We start from the raw sequence: 19547 nt of genomic DNA, 5'->3' as shown, positions 1-19547 counted from the left end.
GAATGGAAAGGATCCTATTTTTCTGAAGTAGGATCTTTTATAATGATAATGGAGCAGAGAGAGCTGGTGATAATAGATCCTACCATTTTTCCAGTAGCTGGGTTAAAATCTGTAGCTTTGACAGAGACTGTCTTTCTAATTGTGCTGCCTTTTATGACATCTTAAAAGAGTGTGGTAGAATTGGTACAGCAATGTTTCCAGGCTTTACAAGGTTGTTCTTTGCTGGCTTTGGTAAGCTAAGGAGTGGGAACCAATACAGTGGTGAGATGCTAATCCTTCTCATCAGTGGTAACTGATTTGTGTGGTCCAGAGTTGACTACGAAGGAGGACAACGTTGGAAGTTGGTGGTCATTGACTTTAACAGGGATTACGTGACGTTGAGTTGCACAGCATGTTCAAATTATTGGATTTTTGGCAATGATTGCGATATATGGTGCAATTCAGGATTACTTTTCATTCACATGTCAAGTTTGAATAACAGAACAGATATTGCTTGTGTCATAAAAAGTGAAAAAATCTGGAGGTACTATAGAGAAAAATTCTTTATCAAATGAAAATTTAAAGAATCACTCAATTGGTTTGAATCCAGATGAAAATCTGGATATTGCTTTTGGTTCTTACCCAGTTTTCAACATGTCAGATTATGAGAATTAACTATGTTTTGAGGCTACATTTGGCAGTCAAAGAATGCACTGCAGCTAAAAGGAAAGAGAAAATCTAAAGTCCAGTATCTCCACGTAGAAATAGAAGCTTTTGGAACATTACCTGATTTTTATTAAAAATTAGATTATATTGACTACTGTATTTGCTTGTATATAAGTTCTTCTGTCAGGGAAGAAATCATACCTATTTGTTTCTCAGGATTAAATAGTCAAATATTCCCCATTTTACAAGGGACCATGTAGACAACATTGGGTTTTGCCTCTCAGTCTCCCTGTAGGCCGTTCTGATTCCAAAAGAATCAAGGTTTTAACATGCAGTTATTTGAAATATTTTTTTCCGTATGTGTTCTTAATAGATACATTCACATAAGATCAGAGTAAAAGTAAGGAATTTGTTCTTTAGAGTTTGAATTTTGCAAGTTTCAAAATTGTATCTTTTATAACATCGAGAGCTGGAAAAAGAGATTTCTATCTTACCTGTAGAATTGGTTATAACACCATCTCTGAGAGACTCTTCCAACTTACCTATGTCACTTTAATAGCAGTTCCTTGTTCTTTCACGTTTTTCCCCCCTAATCAAACATGCAAAAAATGTTCAGAAAGAAATTCTAGCTAGTGGATCTCCATGCCTGCCATTGAAGAAAGAGTTGTAGCACCTCCAGGTGTATGCTTAGAGGAATTTTCTCTTAGTCTTCATTTTGACAGTCACCTGGAGGATGTATGTTTAATAGCATGCATTCATTTAAAGGTTTTAGGGTTCTCGCATCACAACAGCATCAAGAAACACAAGTCACAGTTGCTTTACATTGTTGAGCAGGGAAAATGCCAGAAGCATTTTCCGATGTACCTATTTTGCAAATAAGCAAGGATTTCGGTTCTCATGATAAGTCATTACTATATATTTTATTAGCACTAAGTTCCTCAAGGAAGGATGAGTATATGAAATCCATGATGTGTTTTAGGAGGCTTGAGATTCCTACAAATAATCAGTAGTCATCTATTAAAATATTTACATTTTGCTTCAAAGTGGTTTGTGTTTCCCATGTAGTCTCTTCGCTGAGTGACTGTGGGAGACCACATAAAATAGTACCTTAATCTTCCATTTCTGTTGCAACTTCTGTGTATTTTAAGATAACATCGAAAAAGCTGACTCTAAAAGTTAAATGCAGGAATACAGTAATTTCAAAGTTAGTGAAGCATGGTATCCAGAAACAAGTGGTTTATTTAAGTGTATAAAAAAACTAAGCAGCTGTGATATGTAATATGCAGAATAGCCTTTAAAAAAATAACTAAACATTGATTAGCTAATCATCCTTTGCATGCATGCATGCATTTGTAGGAGTTTTGGCTACTGTGAAGCATGGCCTGCATCATACCATGCTCAAATGTTCTTTACAAAGAATTTCTTGCTCGCAATTTTATGCTAACAGGCATTCTCAGAATATTCCTCAGAGGAATGAAGGAGTTGCAAACTGAGGCACAGCTCTAGAGTGAGTCATTGTTGAGGATGGTTGAATTCCTGGTTCTTGTTGATAGAAATTAACATTAAGACCACTCTCGTCTCCACATGGTGTAAAGCTGTTAACTTGTTGCAATCAGTTTAATTCTTTTCATTTCCTTAATTAGTGTTCAGACTTGGCATCAGAAAGCAAATGTGCAAGTGGTGAAAACACATTTAAGTACTCTGAAGCAACAAAATTACATTAACTCTAATTCTGGCAGCCTGTTTTGATCATACACTCTTCTGAACTCCAGATCCTGTACACATTGTTCTTTCTCTTAGCTTGCATTAATTTCACAGAAGAGCTTATGGCATTGTCAGTCTATTAATAACATAAAAGAAAGATCTGTCCCTGGTACCTTAGGCCCGTATTGATTGGGTGTATGATGTACATGCTTGTAAGTAGAGATTCATTCTCTATTTTGTAGAAGAAACTATTTCATCCTTTGTGCTCCCACTCAGCTCTACAGGTTAGCATCCACAGAAGCTTTAACATCTTTCTGTAGAGTAAATGATGAGTCAGGATAAGAGAGCTATATTATTGTTTAAAATCATGCTAAAGACAGAGGCAAAACTTACGGTGAATAAAGTTGCTTGAAACCAAATGAAGCAAAGCCAATTACAAGTTTTCTACAAGTTTCTCTGTGTTTCACATTGTGCTTATTTGCTGGTTGTCATTCTGAAAGTAATTTTACAAAATACTTGAACACTGTTAATATGACTTGGAAGGCAGTGAGAAATTGCATTGGGAAAGGACTATGTCCCTTATACAGACATCCTGTGTTCATTATTGATTTCATTGTTTTACTGTTTACAATATTCTCTAACTGATGAGACCTGCTAGTCAGAAAGGAGGAAAAGAATCTCAAACCCATAAAATTTCAACTTGCTATTTATAAGCAAAAAAAGGGCATCTTGGAGATTTTATTTTTTTTTTTAAATGAAATTCAGCCTCTCACCCTGAGACAAAAAAGATTTTCTCGTGTTGCTTTTAGTTATGGGTATTGGATGAACAACATAAAGGTCTCAATTTTGAACTCCTGCCACTTAAAAATTTCATACTGTTTTGTGTCTCACTTGCACTTATCTTTGGCTACAGTCTCCCTTTTTTGCAAAATCTGTATAGGAAAAAAGTGAAATGGAGAGACAGAACTCTCTTAAGAAACTAATTTTGAACAGTTGTCACTGTGAACTTGCATATGCCCAGCCTAAAATGAGTGTAAGTGTTTGGATAGGAGAAGTGAGCTTTGGGGGGTAGCAGTGTTGTACCAGTCCCTGCTGGAAAGAGGCACTGGGAATTTTAGCTCTCCAGTCCCTCGCTGATGGTGATCGTAGGTTGTGGCATCAACATTTCTCAGGTGTTTTCTTGACTTTGGGTGCAGATTTAAAGTTGTTGATACAGCAGCTTAGATGATGGTTGGTGTTTTTAAAATAAAACTCAACTGTAACTCGGAACAGTAGACACTCCTGGGAATTCATTACGTCCAGTTACAAATAGATAATCTTGATTTAAAAAATGACCTCTTATAAAAATCCATGTATCTTAATGTTTTAATAAGCATATCCATGACGGGTTAGTCTTTTTCATTTCGGCCAGTATTTGAAGTAGCTGATATGTGATTTATTCCTTGGTGACAGTTATTCAGGTCTTGTTCAAGTCGCCTCTCAGAAGGATTTGGTGTCTACTCTGGCATTGGTACCAGGCATGGTTCAGACTCTGTCTGTCAAGGGGTGGCAACCGTCCACCATCCACAGAGAGAAGTAGGTACAAGATTCAGGGTGTCTCACATAGGTGGATGAATATTGCAGTCAGGTTTTATGCCCAGTCCTAAAAGTATGTAAAAACTTTTCATCTTTCCTTTTTGCTTTTCTTCAACTGAAAATACTTGGTATCAGCGAAATGGTTAACATTCTGTCTGCGAGAGTGCTATTTCTAACCTACATTTCTGCTGTTCTGACCTACGGTTCTGGTTTGGCATTATTCTCACATAAAAGAAGTGGTTTTAATTCAACTATTCAGAAGTATTTCTGAATGTTTACTGTTATTTAGATATGTTTAGTTTGCATATTTCGTGTCATATTGTCTTTAATCAGTAAACATTACAGTAGATGGTAGAAATTTCTAGTTGGTTCGCAATCTAGATGGAGAGAAAAAAGCTGTGGTTTCTATAGCAATAATTCATTTGTTAACCTGAAAGAATATACTAATTCTATAGATAACTGTTTCTTTTTATATAATCCCCATAATATGCAGTATGAGCAAATGGTAACTGATGCTGTACGATGTTGTGTTTATTCATTTAATTTCCTCCAATTATTTCCCAAGAAAAAACAGGAAAATAAGAAACAGATATTGTCTCTGCCTGATTGTAGGTAATCCCTGTTGGGCTTTGAAGCTCAGAATTCACTGAAGCAGGCAGGGCTGAAATTCATTCTCGTGCTGGGGTGATTGCTTTCTGGTTAACAAGGCAGTAGCATATACATTTACATTTTGCTGCCTGTCTTCCTGCCCTGAAGCTTAAGGTTTACAGGATGCAGAGACAACTGAAATTGAAATTGCTATTCTTATTTCCTTCTGGAACTGCTTGTGACTTTTCTGTTATTTTTAATAATGTAATGATAAGATTTTTTGGCACATACTGTATGTCTTTCCTTCAAGACAGCTGCAGTCTTCCTTGTGCAAACTGCCTTACCAGCAATCCCTATGACTGCCAGGCTGGCAGGAAGAAAGTGGCATGCGTAAAGCATTGCAGGGAAAAGATTTTTTTTTTATGGTGTTTTTTTTATTATTATTATTCCTCCCCCTCCCCAGTCTTTTCTAGCATCTCAGAATTTCATGAAGTATATGTATATATGTAGAAATTATTTCCTTTATGTACTTTATTTTCATGGTTTTCACCTGAATAAAAAAAACCCTTTATTTCACACTATGGATTGCTTACCATAAACTTCGTCAGTGTTTATCTCTTTGAGGATTCAAGTTGTAAAGATAAAACTAAGGAATTCATAATAATAAATTATGGAAATGTGTGTTCAGGGAGTTATGGAAGTGACTGTAAAAGCGTTTCCAAATATGAGCTGAAATTGAGCATTGGAGCTTAATCACAAAATGAATGCTGTCTGGAGCATCAAAAACAGGAACGGTTGGAGAAAGAATTGTTCTGCAACCTTAGCTATAGATGAGGTAAGAAGGATGAGTTAAACAAAAAAAACCTCCAAACGAAAAACCCAAACCAAAAAAACTAGAGTTCCTGTGAACTGCTTCAGTCTTGTAAGTAACAGACCTTTTCTGTATTAGAACCTTACGGTAAGTATATTAGTGTTTTCATTTTGAGGATCACACATTCTGTGTGACATGGATTGAGCCTTTCTCTGACATGCATTTTCTTTTTCTCCTCTAGAGTCACGCACTTGTCTCCTGAGTAAATTTTGTTTTCTGCCTATTTCATGTTGTATGGGTGCAGGGCCAAATGGGAAGTGGTTTGGGTTTAGTTCTTGCTGTTAGGCTTTTGTACAAATAAATTGTTACTTTGCATATTTCATGTTTTCATTATGACTGCATTTGTTTTCACAGCCTGAGGAAGAGCTTGATCCTGAAGAGAGGGACAGCTTCCTCCAACAGCTTTACAAGTTTATGGAAGACAGAGGTAACACTAAGATATTTTTTTTTATTTTATTTTATTTTATTTAATCTCTAGTCCACTTTTTTAATGGCTTTTTAAATTGCTTTTAAATGTAATGGATGTTAATATGAGCATATGCTCATGTCAGTGAAAAAAGATAACAGCTAATCTGGTGCAAGGACAAACTTTTTTACCCATTTTCACATGTGGCAGGTCTGCTTCCAGTACTTTGGAGCACAGCACACAAAGGAAACTCAAATCCTCCCTGAGGTGTTTTGTTTTTGTTTCACTTTCACAAACCCTTTTTATGTTAACAATCCCTGTTAAATAAGCTCTTGGTTGATTTCTTGTTGTGACAGCCATGGCTGGGAACTCTGCTGCTGTTAATCTCAGGCTGGAACCTGAGGAGGCTATTCATGGATGGTGAAATTCAACCAGCAGAGAATGGGAGATGTGCCATCTTCAAGTCTCCTTGCAGAACTCTCTTAATCATGCGCAGATGTAGCAGTGACACTCACCTGAAGAAACAACTTAAAAGACTCTACTTTGTCCTGTAGCTAGAACAAGAAAATAGCATATTTAAAATGTCTGTCTTTACAGAATTAGGTGAGACTGTAATAAACTGGAATAGTTAAAGTCCTGGCATACAACATATATTGGAAGTGCATGAGCTATATATAGACAGCAGGATATACCTGCTGACTTGGGAGAACTGTTGTTGCATAAGCTATTCACATTTGCAGTTGTGATGAGACTGACACTAAAGTGGAAGGTTTTCTGTTCCTTGGCTGCATGCACACCTCCTTCTATTTTTCTTTTTTTTTCTTTTTTTTTTGTAAAGTATATTTTAAGCCTGCAAAGAGTTTTGTCTTTTAGAGTATATTTGTTTTATTCATTTTACTCATGAACTTGCTATTTCAATTTGAATATTGTAAGTGAAAATCCTCAGTAACATTGATGGAGGGAGATTACAAGTGGAACTACTGCCTCTTTACTTTTTTTTCCTTTATTTTTTCATGACAGAAGTTACCTGAATTATATTTCTGTAGCAGCATATAGTACAGCAGATGTTGATGTACTTGAATTTGAAATAACCAGAGCTAAGAGTAAAATGTAAGGTGCATGCAGTGTCCAAATATTTCCCCCTTTCTTTTTTTCTTGGGTTTTAAAATTGGGGGGGGAATCAACTTACCTTTGTAAAAGAGGCATCTATATTAATGAGGTGTGTTCTGGACCACAGAATCATAAAAGAACAGTTCCAAGTCTATTCTGTGTTGCCAGTTCTTACCACAGGTTTAGAAATCCATTATGTATTATAGCAAAGTATACTGGAGTTCATCCAATATAATTTTGAGGCCTCCTGTGTGTAACCAGTGTTTCTGGAGAATAACCTGCCTTGGGGGAGTAAGAGGCTATGGGGGGGTGGGGGGTGAAAATCCCTATGCTGCTGGACTAATCCACAACTTACTTTCTTTTCTAGTAGTCTGATTCTTCCCCCTCTTCTGTTTTCTTCCTCACTCCCTTTCTTAAGCACTCTTAGACTACAAACCAAGTAGGCATCATGTCAGGGAATTGTAGAGGCAAAAGAAGAAAGCATTTGTGCACTGAATTTGAGGACTCAGTCCAGAAACTACTGTTTAAGCTAGTACGTCAGTTGAGCAATGTACAGGACTTCTTCAGGACTAGGTCTTTCCTCTCTGCTGCTCCTCTACTTTTTTTTTTTTCTCTCTGTCCTTATAGCAAGATTCCTGTTCCCACCAGATTTGTTCGACATTCTGTTCTCTCAGTATGAATGTTTTGATTTGTGTAATCATGACAGTATTCCCAAAGTCCTATAAAATTATTTTAATGATTCTACATATAATTGCATGAAGATGAAGGAAGATGAGGAGCAGCAGGGAAGAGGTTTGATATTCTTCCTTGCTGAGAGGAATACTGTCTACGTACGCAGCCACTTGCCTCAAGTCACTTTTGGTTTCTCCTTTTGCAATTAATTATTGTTCTTTGTGTCACTGCCATTCATCCAATTTGAGTTTTCTTTTTCCTGGAACTGTCCCAAATATTCATGTCTTGTTAGGGCTTTGTGCTTTTTCACATTCTGACAATTTGCCTCTACATCTTTTTCTAATCTTAACACATCTGCTTCTTCCTCATTCCTTTCGGACCACAGTGTTTTCAGTTAATCTCTTCACACCTTGCTATATTCCAGCATTCATCAGGTGTTCTGTAGAGCTTGCTGCAATTCTGGCTGTCCCCCCTGCTCAAGAGAGGAACAGTGGGATGCAGCCAATTGGATGGGAGTTATTGCACAAATCTGAAAAGGAGGTTGAGAAATCGTAGTTATCGAGCAGCTGGTGCCAATATGCTAATAAACCACCCAGAAATAAGTGATGCATTCAAAAGAGGGTGAAGCCTTAATTGGTGGTTGGAAACTACTGACTTGTGACATATCTTAGAACTATTAAACACAGATTTTAAAATGTAGAAAGACATTAGTAATCAAATGTGTGCTAAAGGAATAGAAGCAGCAGTTTGCTGTTCTTTGTGATAACTTGATATTTCTGGTTTTGTTCTGTTTAATTTAGGTACTCCTATCAATAAACCACCTGTTCTGGGCTACAAGGACCTTAATCTCTTCAAGCTTTTTAGACTGGTATATCAGCAGGGTGGGTGTGACAATGTAAGTGTTGGATGTTTCCTGAACTAAATGTGTCTATTCATTTTTAAAGGCTGTGGCTTGTGGCTGTGTTAAATGTCATTCCTTAATGTTCTTGGTTAACAAAACCTGAAAACTTCCTTTTTTTTCTTTTTTCCCCAAAGATTGAGAGTGGTGCCGTATGGAAGCAAATTTATATGGACCTTGGCATTCCTATTTTGAACTCAGCTGCTTCCTACAATGTGAAAACTGCTTATAGAAAGTAAGTTCTCAAATTGTATAATGGTGAAAACATTTTTCTTTTTTTTTTAATAGCATGTACAATATTTAAGCAATTTTTGTTTAGTGAAACAGTAGTTGATGTTCTTCAGTTAATGAACAGTTCTCAGCATTTTCCAGTGCTGAGAATTGAAAGACTGGAGGAAAGGAGGGAGTGCTCAGGGCTATGTAAGTTCCTGTTGCTCTAATACATTAGAATTCTGCTCATTTACTTATCAAGAAGCATTCGCTTTCAGCATGTGATGATGCCATTTCAGAGTACAACAATGAAATCTATAAAAAAAGCTTTGGCAAATTCAGCTTTGCAATTTATGGTGATTAACAGGAAGAGACCCTGTCCTCAGTCTGTAGATGCTGCATGTAGTGAGGAGAATTTTAAACTAGTTTCTTTAACTTCCTGAAAAACGATAGAAATAGACATGTTTCAGATTGCATATTTAAATATCATCTTCGTGGAATCTGTAGCATAATGGCTTTAGGGCATAACTATGTACATTGCTATGGTGGATGTGACAGTTTTAAGTAGTAAAACCACTGCTTGTAATGAAAAAATGCATAAATCTTTTTAATCCCACTGCTGGTTTTCAGTTGTGTTTTAACCTTTGAAATGGAAACCTTTTAGGAATGACACTTTTCAAGCTCATTTTCTAAATAAAAATTATTTTTATTATTTATCCTCCTGGAAGTTTGACAAGAAACAATTGGGCTTTTTGAGTAAAAGGGAAGAATGAGGTTCTTTTGACTCGAACCGAAGGAAATTTGGCTGATTGAATAGGGATGACTAATGACTCCACTCTTGTTAATGTTGGTGAAGATGAAAATACTTAGACTATCTTCAGTGCGATTTGAACTGGGAACATATTTAAGGTCTGTATTTTACAGAGAAGAGTATTTATCATAAAAAGACTAATTGGTAAATAAATCCAAGGTTGCTGTTACAGTGGAAATAATTATGTTGTATGGACACGTGATAGTATGTTGTAACTTGCATATTTATTCTTTCAGGATTAAGCTCGTTCATATTTCTCTCACCTATAACTGGATTAGAGTGTGCACGCAGGCAGTTACCAGAGAACAAGCTGATGCCTGGCAATTTGTTACCATGTGGTAACTTGTTTGTGTGCCCATATTCTAATACTAGGCTGATTTTAGCTGTCATTGTGCATTTGCAAAACAGTTTACATGTTCTTAAGCTTTACTATCATCAATTCTTAATTGGACGGGGATGAAGTTTAATTTGTAGGAAGCACCTGTCTATGTTCTTTCTCACCATTTGACTTGTGTGCCTAATTATTTAATTTCAAAATCTTCTGTGGCTTTATATTTTTTGTTTATTTGGGTTTTTAGTTTGGGTGTGTGTTTTTTTTCCTTCCCTGAAGTTACTGCTCCTCTTGCTTTTCTGTGAGCAGGATAATAGGTTTTGTGCACTTCAATAAATAGAAAATAAAACATGAGATATAAATGAAATTTTATTTGTATCTATAGATATCTTTATGGTTTTGAAGAGTACTGCCGTTCTGCAAACATTCAGTTTAGGACCATCCATCACAATGAACCAAAAGTGGTAGAAGACATACAGAAACACGTGGAACCAATGGAGGAAAGTGTAAAAGAGGAACAAAAAATGCCCCCAACAGAAGTTAAAAAAGAAGCAGAAGAAAATTATTCCAGCAGTGAAAGTGAAAAAGAAGAAATAGAACTAAGATCCCCAAGGGTAAGTGGTTTGAACTGATTCTATTTAGTACTTAACAAAACCCCTTTGTATAGCGAACAGTTTACGTAATGAGTTTTCCCTTGTGGAGTGATTGTACGGTTGAATTGGCGTACTTGTACAAGCGTAGGACAGGGTTCTGTGAACGCAGAGTTGGTGTTAACTGTTAATTATGTTCTACCTGTGAATAGAACCAGTTTTGATTATTTCTTCATATTCTAAACCATGCATGGGATTTGCTCAGCCTGCATTGGATGTCAGACATGTTTCAATTCAGGGATGGCTTGAGAGCTGCTGAGAGCTGTGAAACAGTGAAACAGAACAGTGAAACTCAGCAGGACAGTCTTGGTTGTGGGTGAGAATTTGCACAGGCACATGGGATCTGGAGCTTTCCGGCAGGAAGCAGGAATATCAAGGGACTGCTACAGCTTTAAGAATCAAAGGAAGATCTGTTTCTCTGAGTTGGTTTTTGTCGCAGTATCTCTTCTTTTAATGAAAGAAGCACTGCAGTTTTACAGTACGTAGACAAAGTAGAGGGAGGAACACTTAAGTTTTGTCTTCAAATGCTGTTGAGGTGAGGGTTGTATTAGTAGCTACATAGATAAGACCAGTGACCCATCAGCTAGTGGATACTGAACCTGATTGAGAATACAAGAGTAAGGTATTTGAATATGACTCTGTAGTAGTCCTGTTAATTCTGTTAAAAGGACATTTTTGTGTTCCTTAATAGAGTATGATTACCGAAGGACAAGGAATTGCTACTTTTTAAATTGTTCAAGTTGTAAGGATTCTGTTCAACTAAAATGTAATTCTGTTAAAATACTTGTTGCAAACCAGCTTTTCAAGCAAGTATGTGGCTTTTTAAATTAATAGATGAAAAGACATAGTGTAAACACAAGTTTAGATTTGTATTACGTGTTATATTCCTGTCTAACTGCAAGTGGTTTTTCCAAGCTGCATCAGCCTTAATGAACCTCCTGGCATGACACTAGCTTTGTTGTTGGTTTGTTCATTTATTTGTTGTTTTTGGAGAAAACTGGTGAGAGGATAAAGAAATGGAAGAATTTTCGTGTTTTTTTTATCATTGGCTGTCTATGTTAACTTGTTAATAATTTAAATATTATTTGGTTATGTATTTTATCACTTTATTAATCCAGTCACCAGCTCGCTCTTTATGAATGATTATTTTTCCAAAGTATTTGCCATTATACTGCTGTGAATTTGAATTATTATAGTGCCTTCATTACTGTCGTCTTTGGCTGGTCTCCACATAATTAATCTTGCATTCATAATGTATTATAAATGTTCTGATTACAAAGCAAAGACCCTACAAGAGACTCTTAATAGTAAAGTGATAAACCTGTGCTAGATCCCCAAGAAGCAGTTGCAGGTAGTCCCAGACAGCAATTGTTTAGCTATTCAAAGTACCTTTTAAAAATGCAATACAGTTTTTCTAAAGCTGACAAATTTCTGCTCTGTGAAATCAACAGGTGACTATCAGGTTTGAACATGCTGAAAGGAAGATGCCTTCTCTCAGTAGTCCTATACAAGCATTTTAATTAATCTATTGCTGTAGTTGAGCAAGGCATTTTGGCCCTTTCTATCAGGGCAACAGACCTTACAGATCCAAACGAATGTCCTGAAATCCTTCAAAAGTTAATCAGAAGCTTGTCGTCTTTATTCCAAACCAAGCAGCATGGCTTTATTTTGCTTTTTTCCTTGATAACGAGACTTTAAGCTATTATCAAAGATTTTAGAATATTTTGCTTTCTGCCTTTCTTCTGTACAGGAATAGTATATTTCACTTTTTTCACTGAGATTAGGAGAGGCAGAGAACAGTTGTACAGAGAACAATTGATAGGAGTCATTAAACTGATCTTATTTCTGTTGTAGGGACGAAGACGACTTGCGCGTGATGCAACCCTTGCTAAAAAAGACAGTGAAGAGGATAAAACACAAGATAAATTAAAAGACAGTAACAAAGAAAACAAAGATATAGAGGAAACACCGGAGAATGCAGAAAAGAAAGAAAATGAAACTCCACCAGGGAGAAAAAGTACACCAAAGCAAAAAGAGAAAAAAATTAAAAAACAGGAGGATTCTGATAAAGAGTCAGATGAAGAGGAAGAGAGGCAGAGGGAGAGGTAAACATTAACTTATATCACCTTCTTATGAGTATGTCTGTGTCATGATTGAGCCATACTCCAAGCAGGAGTATACGGAGAACTGGAGATCTTACCAACGAAAATGGGGAAATCGGGGACCAAAATCTCAGCCAGACAGGAAAGGGAAGATTTTATTTCAAACTTGTACAGTCTGCTGTACTTTATGGAAGCATCTTTTTCTGGTAGATGCTGGACAGTATTTTTCAGTTTCCATTTTCTTGAAGATCTTGCCAAGGTTGTGTTGGTGTTTTATCACACTAGTATGTACAGACACCAAGTAGACCAGGCTATAAGTGTGCCAGATGTATGGATGTTGAGCAACTGTTTGGGCAGACTTTTCTGGGCAGTTGAAATATAAATGGAAAAGAGAGCCCCTCTTCTCCTGTGCTTTTGTTTAAGTGTTTAGTGATGGCTTGTGAACCTACAGCTTGCTTGTTTTTATTGTTACTTGATGTGTTGTAGGCAGGCAGGAAGGGGATCAGCTAATAAAGCAAAGGAGAAGGAAAGAGGGAGTTTGAATGAAACCTCGAGGTAGGTTGAAGAGGAAGGGGATGGAGAGACATGGAAGGGCAAAGGGAAAATAGCATCCAGAGACTAAGCTTGACAAGTTGAGTTGGATTTATTGTCTTGGTTACAAACAAGCTGTGACCAGGTGGCTAATTTATTACCAGAGTAGACCTCTTCTCAGCTAACTTTGGCTATGGTCAAGGGCAGTGTCTTACCTGCTTAAGCTGGCTTTCCTACCTTGTTTTTCTTGTCCATGTGGCTAAGTGGTGTCGACACAAGTTGATACTGAGTAAAGCCTGATGGGGTATTGCATATTTTCTTCTAAAGAGCTTTGAGGAGTGGGAAAAACACAGTTATTTTAATGAAAATGTCATTGTGCAGTCCAGAAAAGATAGTCTTGCAGTGCACCATAGCATGTAGAAATGCCTCAAATGAAGGTACAGTGTGGGTGTGCAGCAGCTTGCAGAGGTATGTCAGCTGACTTAAGGCATTGAAGAGTTTTCTTTAAGTGGTGTGGATGGCGCTTGTCCTCTTCCTTTTAATTGTTTGCCACAACAAGATAGTTCATCTTTCACTGAAGGCTAGCAAATATATTTCCTTAGAAGCAAACCCATACTCTTTTCCAGTATTTTCTTTCTTGGTGACTTTTTTGTAGTTTAACTTTTATATTACGCTAAATTCACCCTACAGTAGGGAGAGAAGCATAGGTAAAAATAGGTTTGATTGTAATTCTTGAAAATATGTTTAAGTAGAACATTTAAGTATCAGATATAGCTATAATAAGAAGTAGATATAGCTAATAAGAGCTGTGTAGACACTTTTAATCTTTGTTAAACACTGTTGTAATCAACTTTTTTTTCAATGGAATGGTGTTTGTATCCATGAGAGGATCAGTGATGGTGATTCATACTTATGTGCACTATCAGTAAACTGTGCCTATTAAGCAAACTGTAGAAGAAAGATTTTATTTTTTTTTTTAAATAGTGTGTCAAAGTCAAGTCTGTTTTAAAAACTGAAGTTAGTTCTTCCTGTCTTATTTAGGAGCCAAACAGTGAACTAACTTATTCCTCTTCTTGTATTATCAAAATATTCATTTAAAAAATAATCTTTAAGCTTTGAGGTAGTTGTACACCTAATAAATTGTGTTTAAATTATAATATATTTTTTCTGGATATTTTTGGCACTTACCCCTATTCTCTCGAAGTCCTGTTCTTCATTTAAAAAGCTATGTCCCAGCTAGCTTCAGAGGCAGTGCAGGGTGCAGAAAATGAAAAAAAAAAAAAAAAATTCTATTCTTGCAGCCTTTTTCTTTTGTAGTAGCTTGACTACACTAGTTAAATGTTAAAACTTTGATTGTCACTAATTAGTGGGCATTTTAAATACACTTTACTGCAGAGAGGAAATTGAGAACAAAGGAGAATCAGAAGGTGAAGAAGATGAGGAGGATGCAGAACCCTGTCTGACTGGAACCAAAGTGAAAGTAAAATATGGACGTGGAAAAACTCAAAAAATTTATGAAGCCAGTATTAAAAGCACAGAAATTGATGATGGAGAAGTTTTGTATTTAGTTCATTACTATGGTTGGAATGTAAGGTAAGGATAACAAATTGCCTTTCATTTCTTTGTTAAAAGGATTATTTGCAAAAGAATTCTTGTTTTTAAGAAAAAAAAAAATAGAAAGATGGTCAGTGACTTGGCTCCGAATTGAATTACCGACATGATGACAGAATCTGACTCTATTACACTTTTCAGTATTAGTAATTTTGTTCATGATATGACAGTATTGCATTGAAATCTCAGAATATACTTACTTGTGTGTTTCCAAGTTTCCCTCCAGCTTAAAGTGAGTAATCCTCACAGGAGTATTCCTGCAGTTTATTGTGTCAGCTAGTGCTTGCACTATCAGACTTTTTCATTTAGGGGAGTCATTGATAATGGTGAAGACATCCACAATTAAGTGTATCAAGCACTGAAATTTTGGCAACAAAATTTATTCTTGTGTTGAATGTTAACTGATTATAAAGAATGGTTGTTACATGTAGAGAGGGTAGGAGAGGGCTATGCAACAAAGAACTACAGAAAAAAATTCATCAAATGCTTCTCTTGGCAACCATGCTTTATATTCAATTCTACTATAGAAATGGCTTTTGTTGTTGTTGTTAAGAGCGTTGTGATTATGTAGACAAAAATATCACAAAATTGATCGTTTTTAAAAATAGAACACTTCTGGTGTATAACTTGAGGTGTTCCAAAACCATAAATTTCTGAGTAAACTAAGCAAATTTCTTTACGTGGCAACATAAACTTTATGTGTGTGTGTGGGGTATCTACCAAATACTTACATATGTCCCTTTACCTTATTAATAACTCAGGAGACTTTGAGGAGCACTAGTAGTGTATTTGTGCTTTTCAGAATCTCATCCAGTTTGTTGCTATAATTTAAAAACTTTACCTTAAAAAAAAAAAAAGTCTGTTTTACTGTTGAGGCATGGTGTGGTGAAAACTCCCTTTTGTATATGATGCGAAATAATTGACGAATGTTATAGCTGACTCAGTGCCCTGAGTCCCAGTGCTTTGCTAGCAAGAAACAGGGAAGTTTGCACCTCCATTCCCCCATTCCCCCATCCCATAGTTTTTTTTTTTTATGGGCTAGAAATTTAATTCATCTTTCTTAATGCTACATACTACATGTGTTAGGAAAGCAGAGCATATATTTACAACCTCTCCTTAATAAATATTTTCTGTAACTTAGTCTTTAATCCTCATACTGCAAACAACTTTGTTATATGTAGTGATAAGAGTATGTTGTTATTCACTTTAGATATGATGAATGGGTGAAAGCTGATCGGATTATCTGGCCTGTGGACAAAGGAGGACCAAAGAGAAAACAGAAGAAAAAAACAAAAGTAATGATTATTTCAATAAGTTTCTTGTAGTACAATACTTAACGACTATCATTGTTCCTTATTTTTAAAAAAAAAAAGGTTATTCAGTCCACAGTCTAGTTTTTTAATAGAAGTGTAGAGCAAAAGGGAGAAAAGGTTTGATGATCAGCAGTGAAACATATTAATGAAAATCCGTTGTTTTCCCCTCAGAATAAAGAAGACGGTGAAAAGGATGAGAAGAAAGATGAGGAGAAACAAAAATCAAAGCGTGGGCGACCCCCTCTGAAATCTACTCTTCCATCAAACACGTCTTGCAGTTTATCCAAAACGCCAAATAGCGAAGGTAAATCAGGAGCCAGAAGTGCACGGAACAACTTGTCAGATTCCTCACCATTACCAAATGGAACAGAAGGTACATCTGGTGCACTCGTGTTCTGGCATGGAAGTGCATGCAAACAACGATGTAATGCGGTGCATTAATGTGACAGCTTCAGCGAACACAGTGCTGTCAGCAGCTTTAAGGTCCTACTTAACCAGTCAGTGTACAAGCAATATACCAAAACAAATTTTTGGTGCAGATTTTACTCTATAAAAATTAATACTTTCGATTTTGATTTTAGTAACACCTCACAGGCAGACAAGACGTAGCTCAGGAATGTTTGATTCTGATAGAGGATCAAAAGGCAAGTGATCTCAGTCCTGTGTATGCTTTTGAGGTTTTTTCAGTACCTTTTTGAAAAGAGGTTTGATTTTTATTTTTTACTACCCCTGCCACCCCCCTGTTTTTTTTTCTCCCTGTGAATTTTATTGAGGAAGTAATTGAGCTGGCACTGCTGAGGAGCGCAGTTTGCTCACAGAAGAGCTATGGCATGGAAATGACTGTGCAAGTCATTCCATATTCTTCAACCAGAGCCTTTTGGTCCTAATCTTGAGCAGACCAAATCTAGTGGTATAATGGTAGTCTTTATTGTGGTGATTAAGTCCTCAACCTCAGTACTACATCATCCAGCAGAGCTGTTAATTATATACAAAGGACAGCAATATCTTTGGTGTTTCTAAGCCTCTGTGAACAAGAACTGAAGTGAAATCGCTGTCTCGTTTTAGTACAGGTCCCTGAATAATCTTCTGGTAATGTGATAAGGCTTGCTCCGCATATGGTGCGTGATTCGTACAGTAGTTTAGCAATGAAATGTCCATCTTGTGGTGTGGAAGGGTTTAGTTTTTTTTCTTTTTGGGGTTGTGTTGGTTGGTTGATTTTTTTGTTGTTTTTTTCTGCTTGGGGGTGCATGGTGGGGAGGAGTCTTGGGTTTTGTTTTTCTAATGTCAGGTGGCGAAGGCAATATCTACAGGTAGATACCAGATCACAGGAACCTGTACAACTATTTTTGCTACTCTAAACTGTAATTTGTTTATATTGGCTTATTTGGGAAATAGTAGTAGTAGAATCATAGAATGTCTCAAGTTGGAAGGGACCCATAAGGATCATCAAGTCCAACTCCCTGCTCCTCACAGGACTACATAAACTAAATCATATGACTGAGTCATCCAGATGCTCCTTGAACTCATGATAGTACTGCTACTGTTGTAGTTTCATATAAATTTTGAGTAAAAATAAGAACTGTAATATTTGTGTTGAATAATGCAGGACTTTTTAAATTTGAAATTGTTTATTGAAAACTGATGTTAATACCATAGATTACTGAAAAAAAAAGGTTTTGTACGGTTGAAAAAGGAAATTGTATTGTAATTGATGATTTAGGGTGCTGTTTCCTTCTTTTTTAAAATTTTTTGCAGACTCTGGCTCATCTGACAGTGAAGCAGATGAGTCATCTGAAAAGAATTTGAATGAAGAATTTTCTCCAGAAACTTCAGAACTGGAAAAAAGCGAAAAACTACGTGATGAGAAGCTAGATGAAGAAAACCCAAAGATTCCTCATGCATTGAAAGAAAATGACAGGACTCAAGTACAGCCGCTAGAAACACTGAAACTGGAAGTTGAAGAAAGTGAACAAATTGTTCAGATTTTTGGAAATAAAACAGAACAAATAGAAGAAATAAAAAGAGAGGCTGAAAAATCACCTAAAGGAAAAGGGAGAAGGAGCAAGACAAAAGATTCCTCTTTAGAGAATGCAAAGTTTTCACCTGGAAGCCAAGAAGAGGTGGCAAATGAATCTCTTGCAGAACCTGAAAGATTAGACATGTCTTCCTTGGACTGTAAAGAAGTTTCCAGCACTACTGAAAGTGAAACAGAACCTTCTACTAAAGATAAGAAGCTTTTGAAAAGGAAAACTTTGGAACAGGCATCGCCTGAGAAGAGAAATCGACGAGAGAGTGAGATGGAAGTGCCAAATATTGTATCTGAAGAGAGGACCAATGGATGTACTGGAGCAGAAGAATGTAGAAGGCTGAATGCTGAAGAGTCCCTCAGAACTGAAAATGAGGAAATGCCATCCCTGGTGGCAGAATCAGTTCAACATGGTCAAGAGCTGAGGAATGAGAAGTTTGAACGTCCATCTGAAGAAAATGAGAATGTTCCCTTAAAAGATGAGGATGATGCAATGCCACAGATTGGTCCTGAAACTTTGCTGTGCCATGAAGTAGACTTGGATGACTTGGATGAAAAGGAGAAGAGCAGTAGTGAAGACACAATATCAGAAAAACCAGACCCTAATGCTTCAAATTCACATCCATCTGCCTTACCCCCAGCTGTCCAGTCGAGCTTTTCAGCGGCCTCGCCTCTTACCCTTAGTCAGGACGAATCACGCAGTATCAAGAGCGAAAGCGATATGACTATTGAAGTCGACAGTGTGGCAGAAGAGTCTCAAGAAGGGCTCTGTGAAAGCGAGTCTGCCAATGGATTTGAAGCCAGTACTACATCAAGCAATTGTAGTATAGCCGTGCAAGAAAGAGAGATTGGAGATAAAGGTGAGCATTTCCTGTGAAAAGTCATTCTCTGCTGTAATGATTTCTGAAGTCATCTTAAGTCTGGTGTCACTTTGCTAAGAATTGCTGGTTTGTTTTGTCACCTGGTTTTAAATTTCTTAGTTGCTGATAAAAAGAGCTTGTTAGTTGCAGAAATATTTGAGGTGTCTTGTCTTTTTTTTTTCTTCTCATTTAGGTCAAAAAAGACCCAGTGATAGCAATAGCGGAACACTGGCAAAAAAACAAAAGCGTACTCCAAAGCGTACAAGTGCTGCAGCCAAAAATGAAAAGAATGGAACAGGTACATTCCTGGAGGGGGAGAGGGGGAAGGTTTTGCTGTCCTATAAACATGTATAAGAGCCCGCTGTTTTGTTGCCCATTACTTCTGTTGGATGGGACTTCCTTGTCAGGGTTTTTTCATTATTATTCATCACAATTATTGGCTGTTAACTGGAGAGAATTGAACCAGCTCTGTGGGAGCAGTGTTACTGGGAAATCTCTTGGCTATTTTTAATTGCTTTGTTAGGAGAAATTTTTAATAACTGTGTATGGCTTCACAAAGGGCAAGTCCTGCCTGACCAACCTAGCAGCCTTCTATGATGGAGTGACTGCATCAGTGGACAAGGGAAGAGCTAC

At 36.8% G+C, this 19547-nt stretch overlaps 1 protein-coding gene across 1 annotated transcript in view; it reads left to right on the top strand.

The window, feature by feature from the left end:
• ARID4A (AT rich interactive domain 4A (RBP1-like)) overlaps window positions 1-19262 on the top strand; it is a gene marked incomplete at its 3' end in the record, with an annotated part of 28897 nt that extends 9635 nt beyond the window's left edge. The window contains exons 7-16 of the mRNA XM_009704230.1: window positions 5738-5810; window positions 8372-8466; window positions 8607-8704; window positions 10207-10435; window positions 12326-12576; window positions 14500-14697; window positions 15926-16010; window positions 16200-16401; window positions 17784-18914; window positions 19108-19262. Coding sequence (XP_009702532.1) covers window positions 5738-5810; window positions 8372-8466; window positions 8607-8704; window positions 10207-10435; window positions 12326-12576; window positions 14500-14697; window positions 15926-16010; window positions 16200-16401; window positions 17784-18914; window positions 19108-19262 — 2517 coding nt within the window. The remainder of the gene's footprint in view (window positions 1-5737; window positions 5811-8371; window positions 8467-8606; window positions 8705-10206; window positions 10436-12325; window positions 12577-14499; window positions 14698-15925; window positions 16011-16199; window positions 16402-17783; window positions 18915-19107) is intronic.
• Window positions 19263-19547: the final 285 nt, after the last annotated feature.

This window comes from Cariama cristata, unplaced genomic scaffold (genome assembly GCF_000690535.1).
Source record: "Cariama cristata isolate BGI_N322 unplaced genomic scaffold, ASM69053v1 scaffold3957, whole genome shotgun sequence".
NCBI lineage: Eukaryota > Metazoa > Chordata > Aves > Cariamiformes > Cariamidae > Cariama > Cariama cristata.
This window is presented reverse-complemented; position numbering and strand designations above follow the sequence as displayed.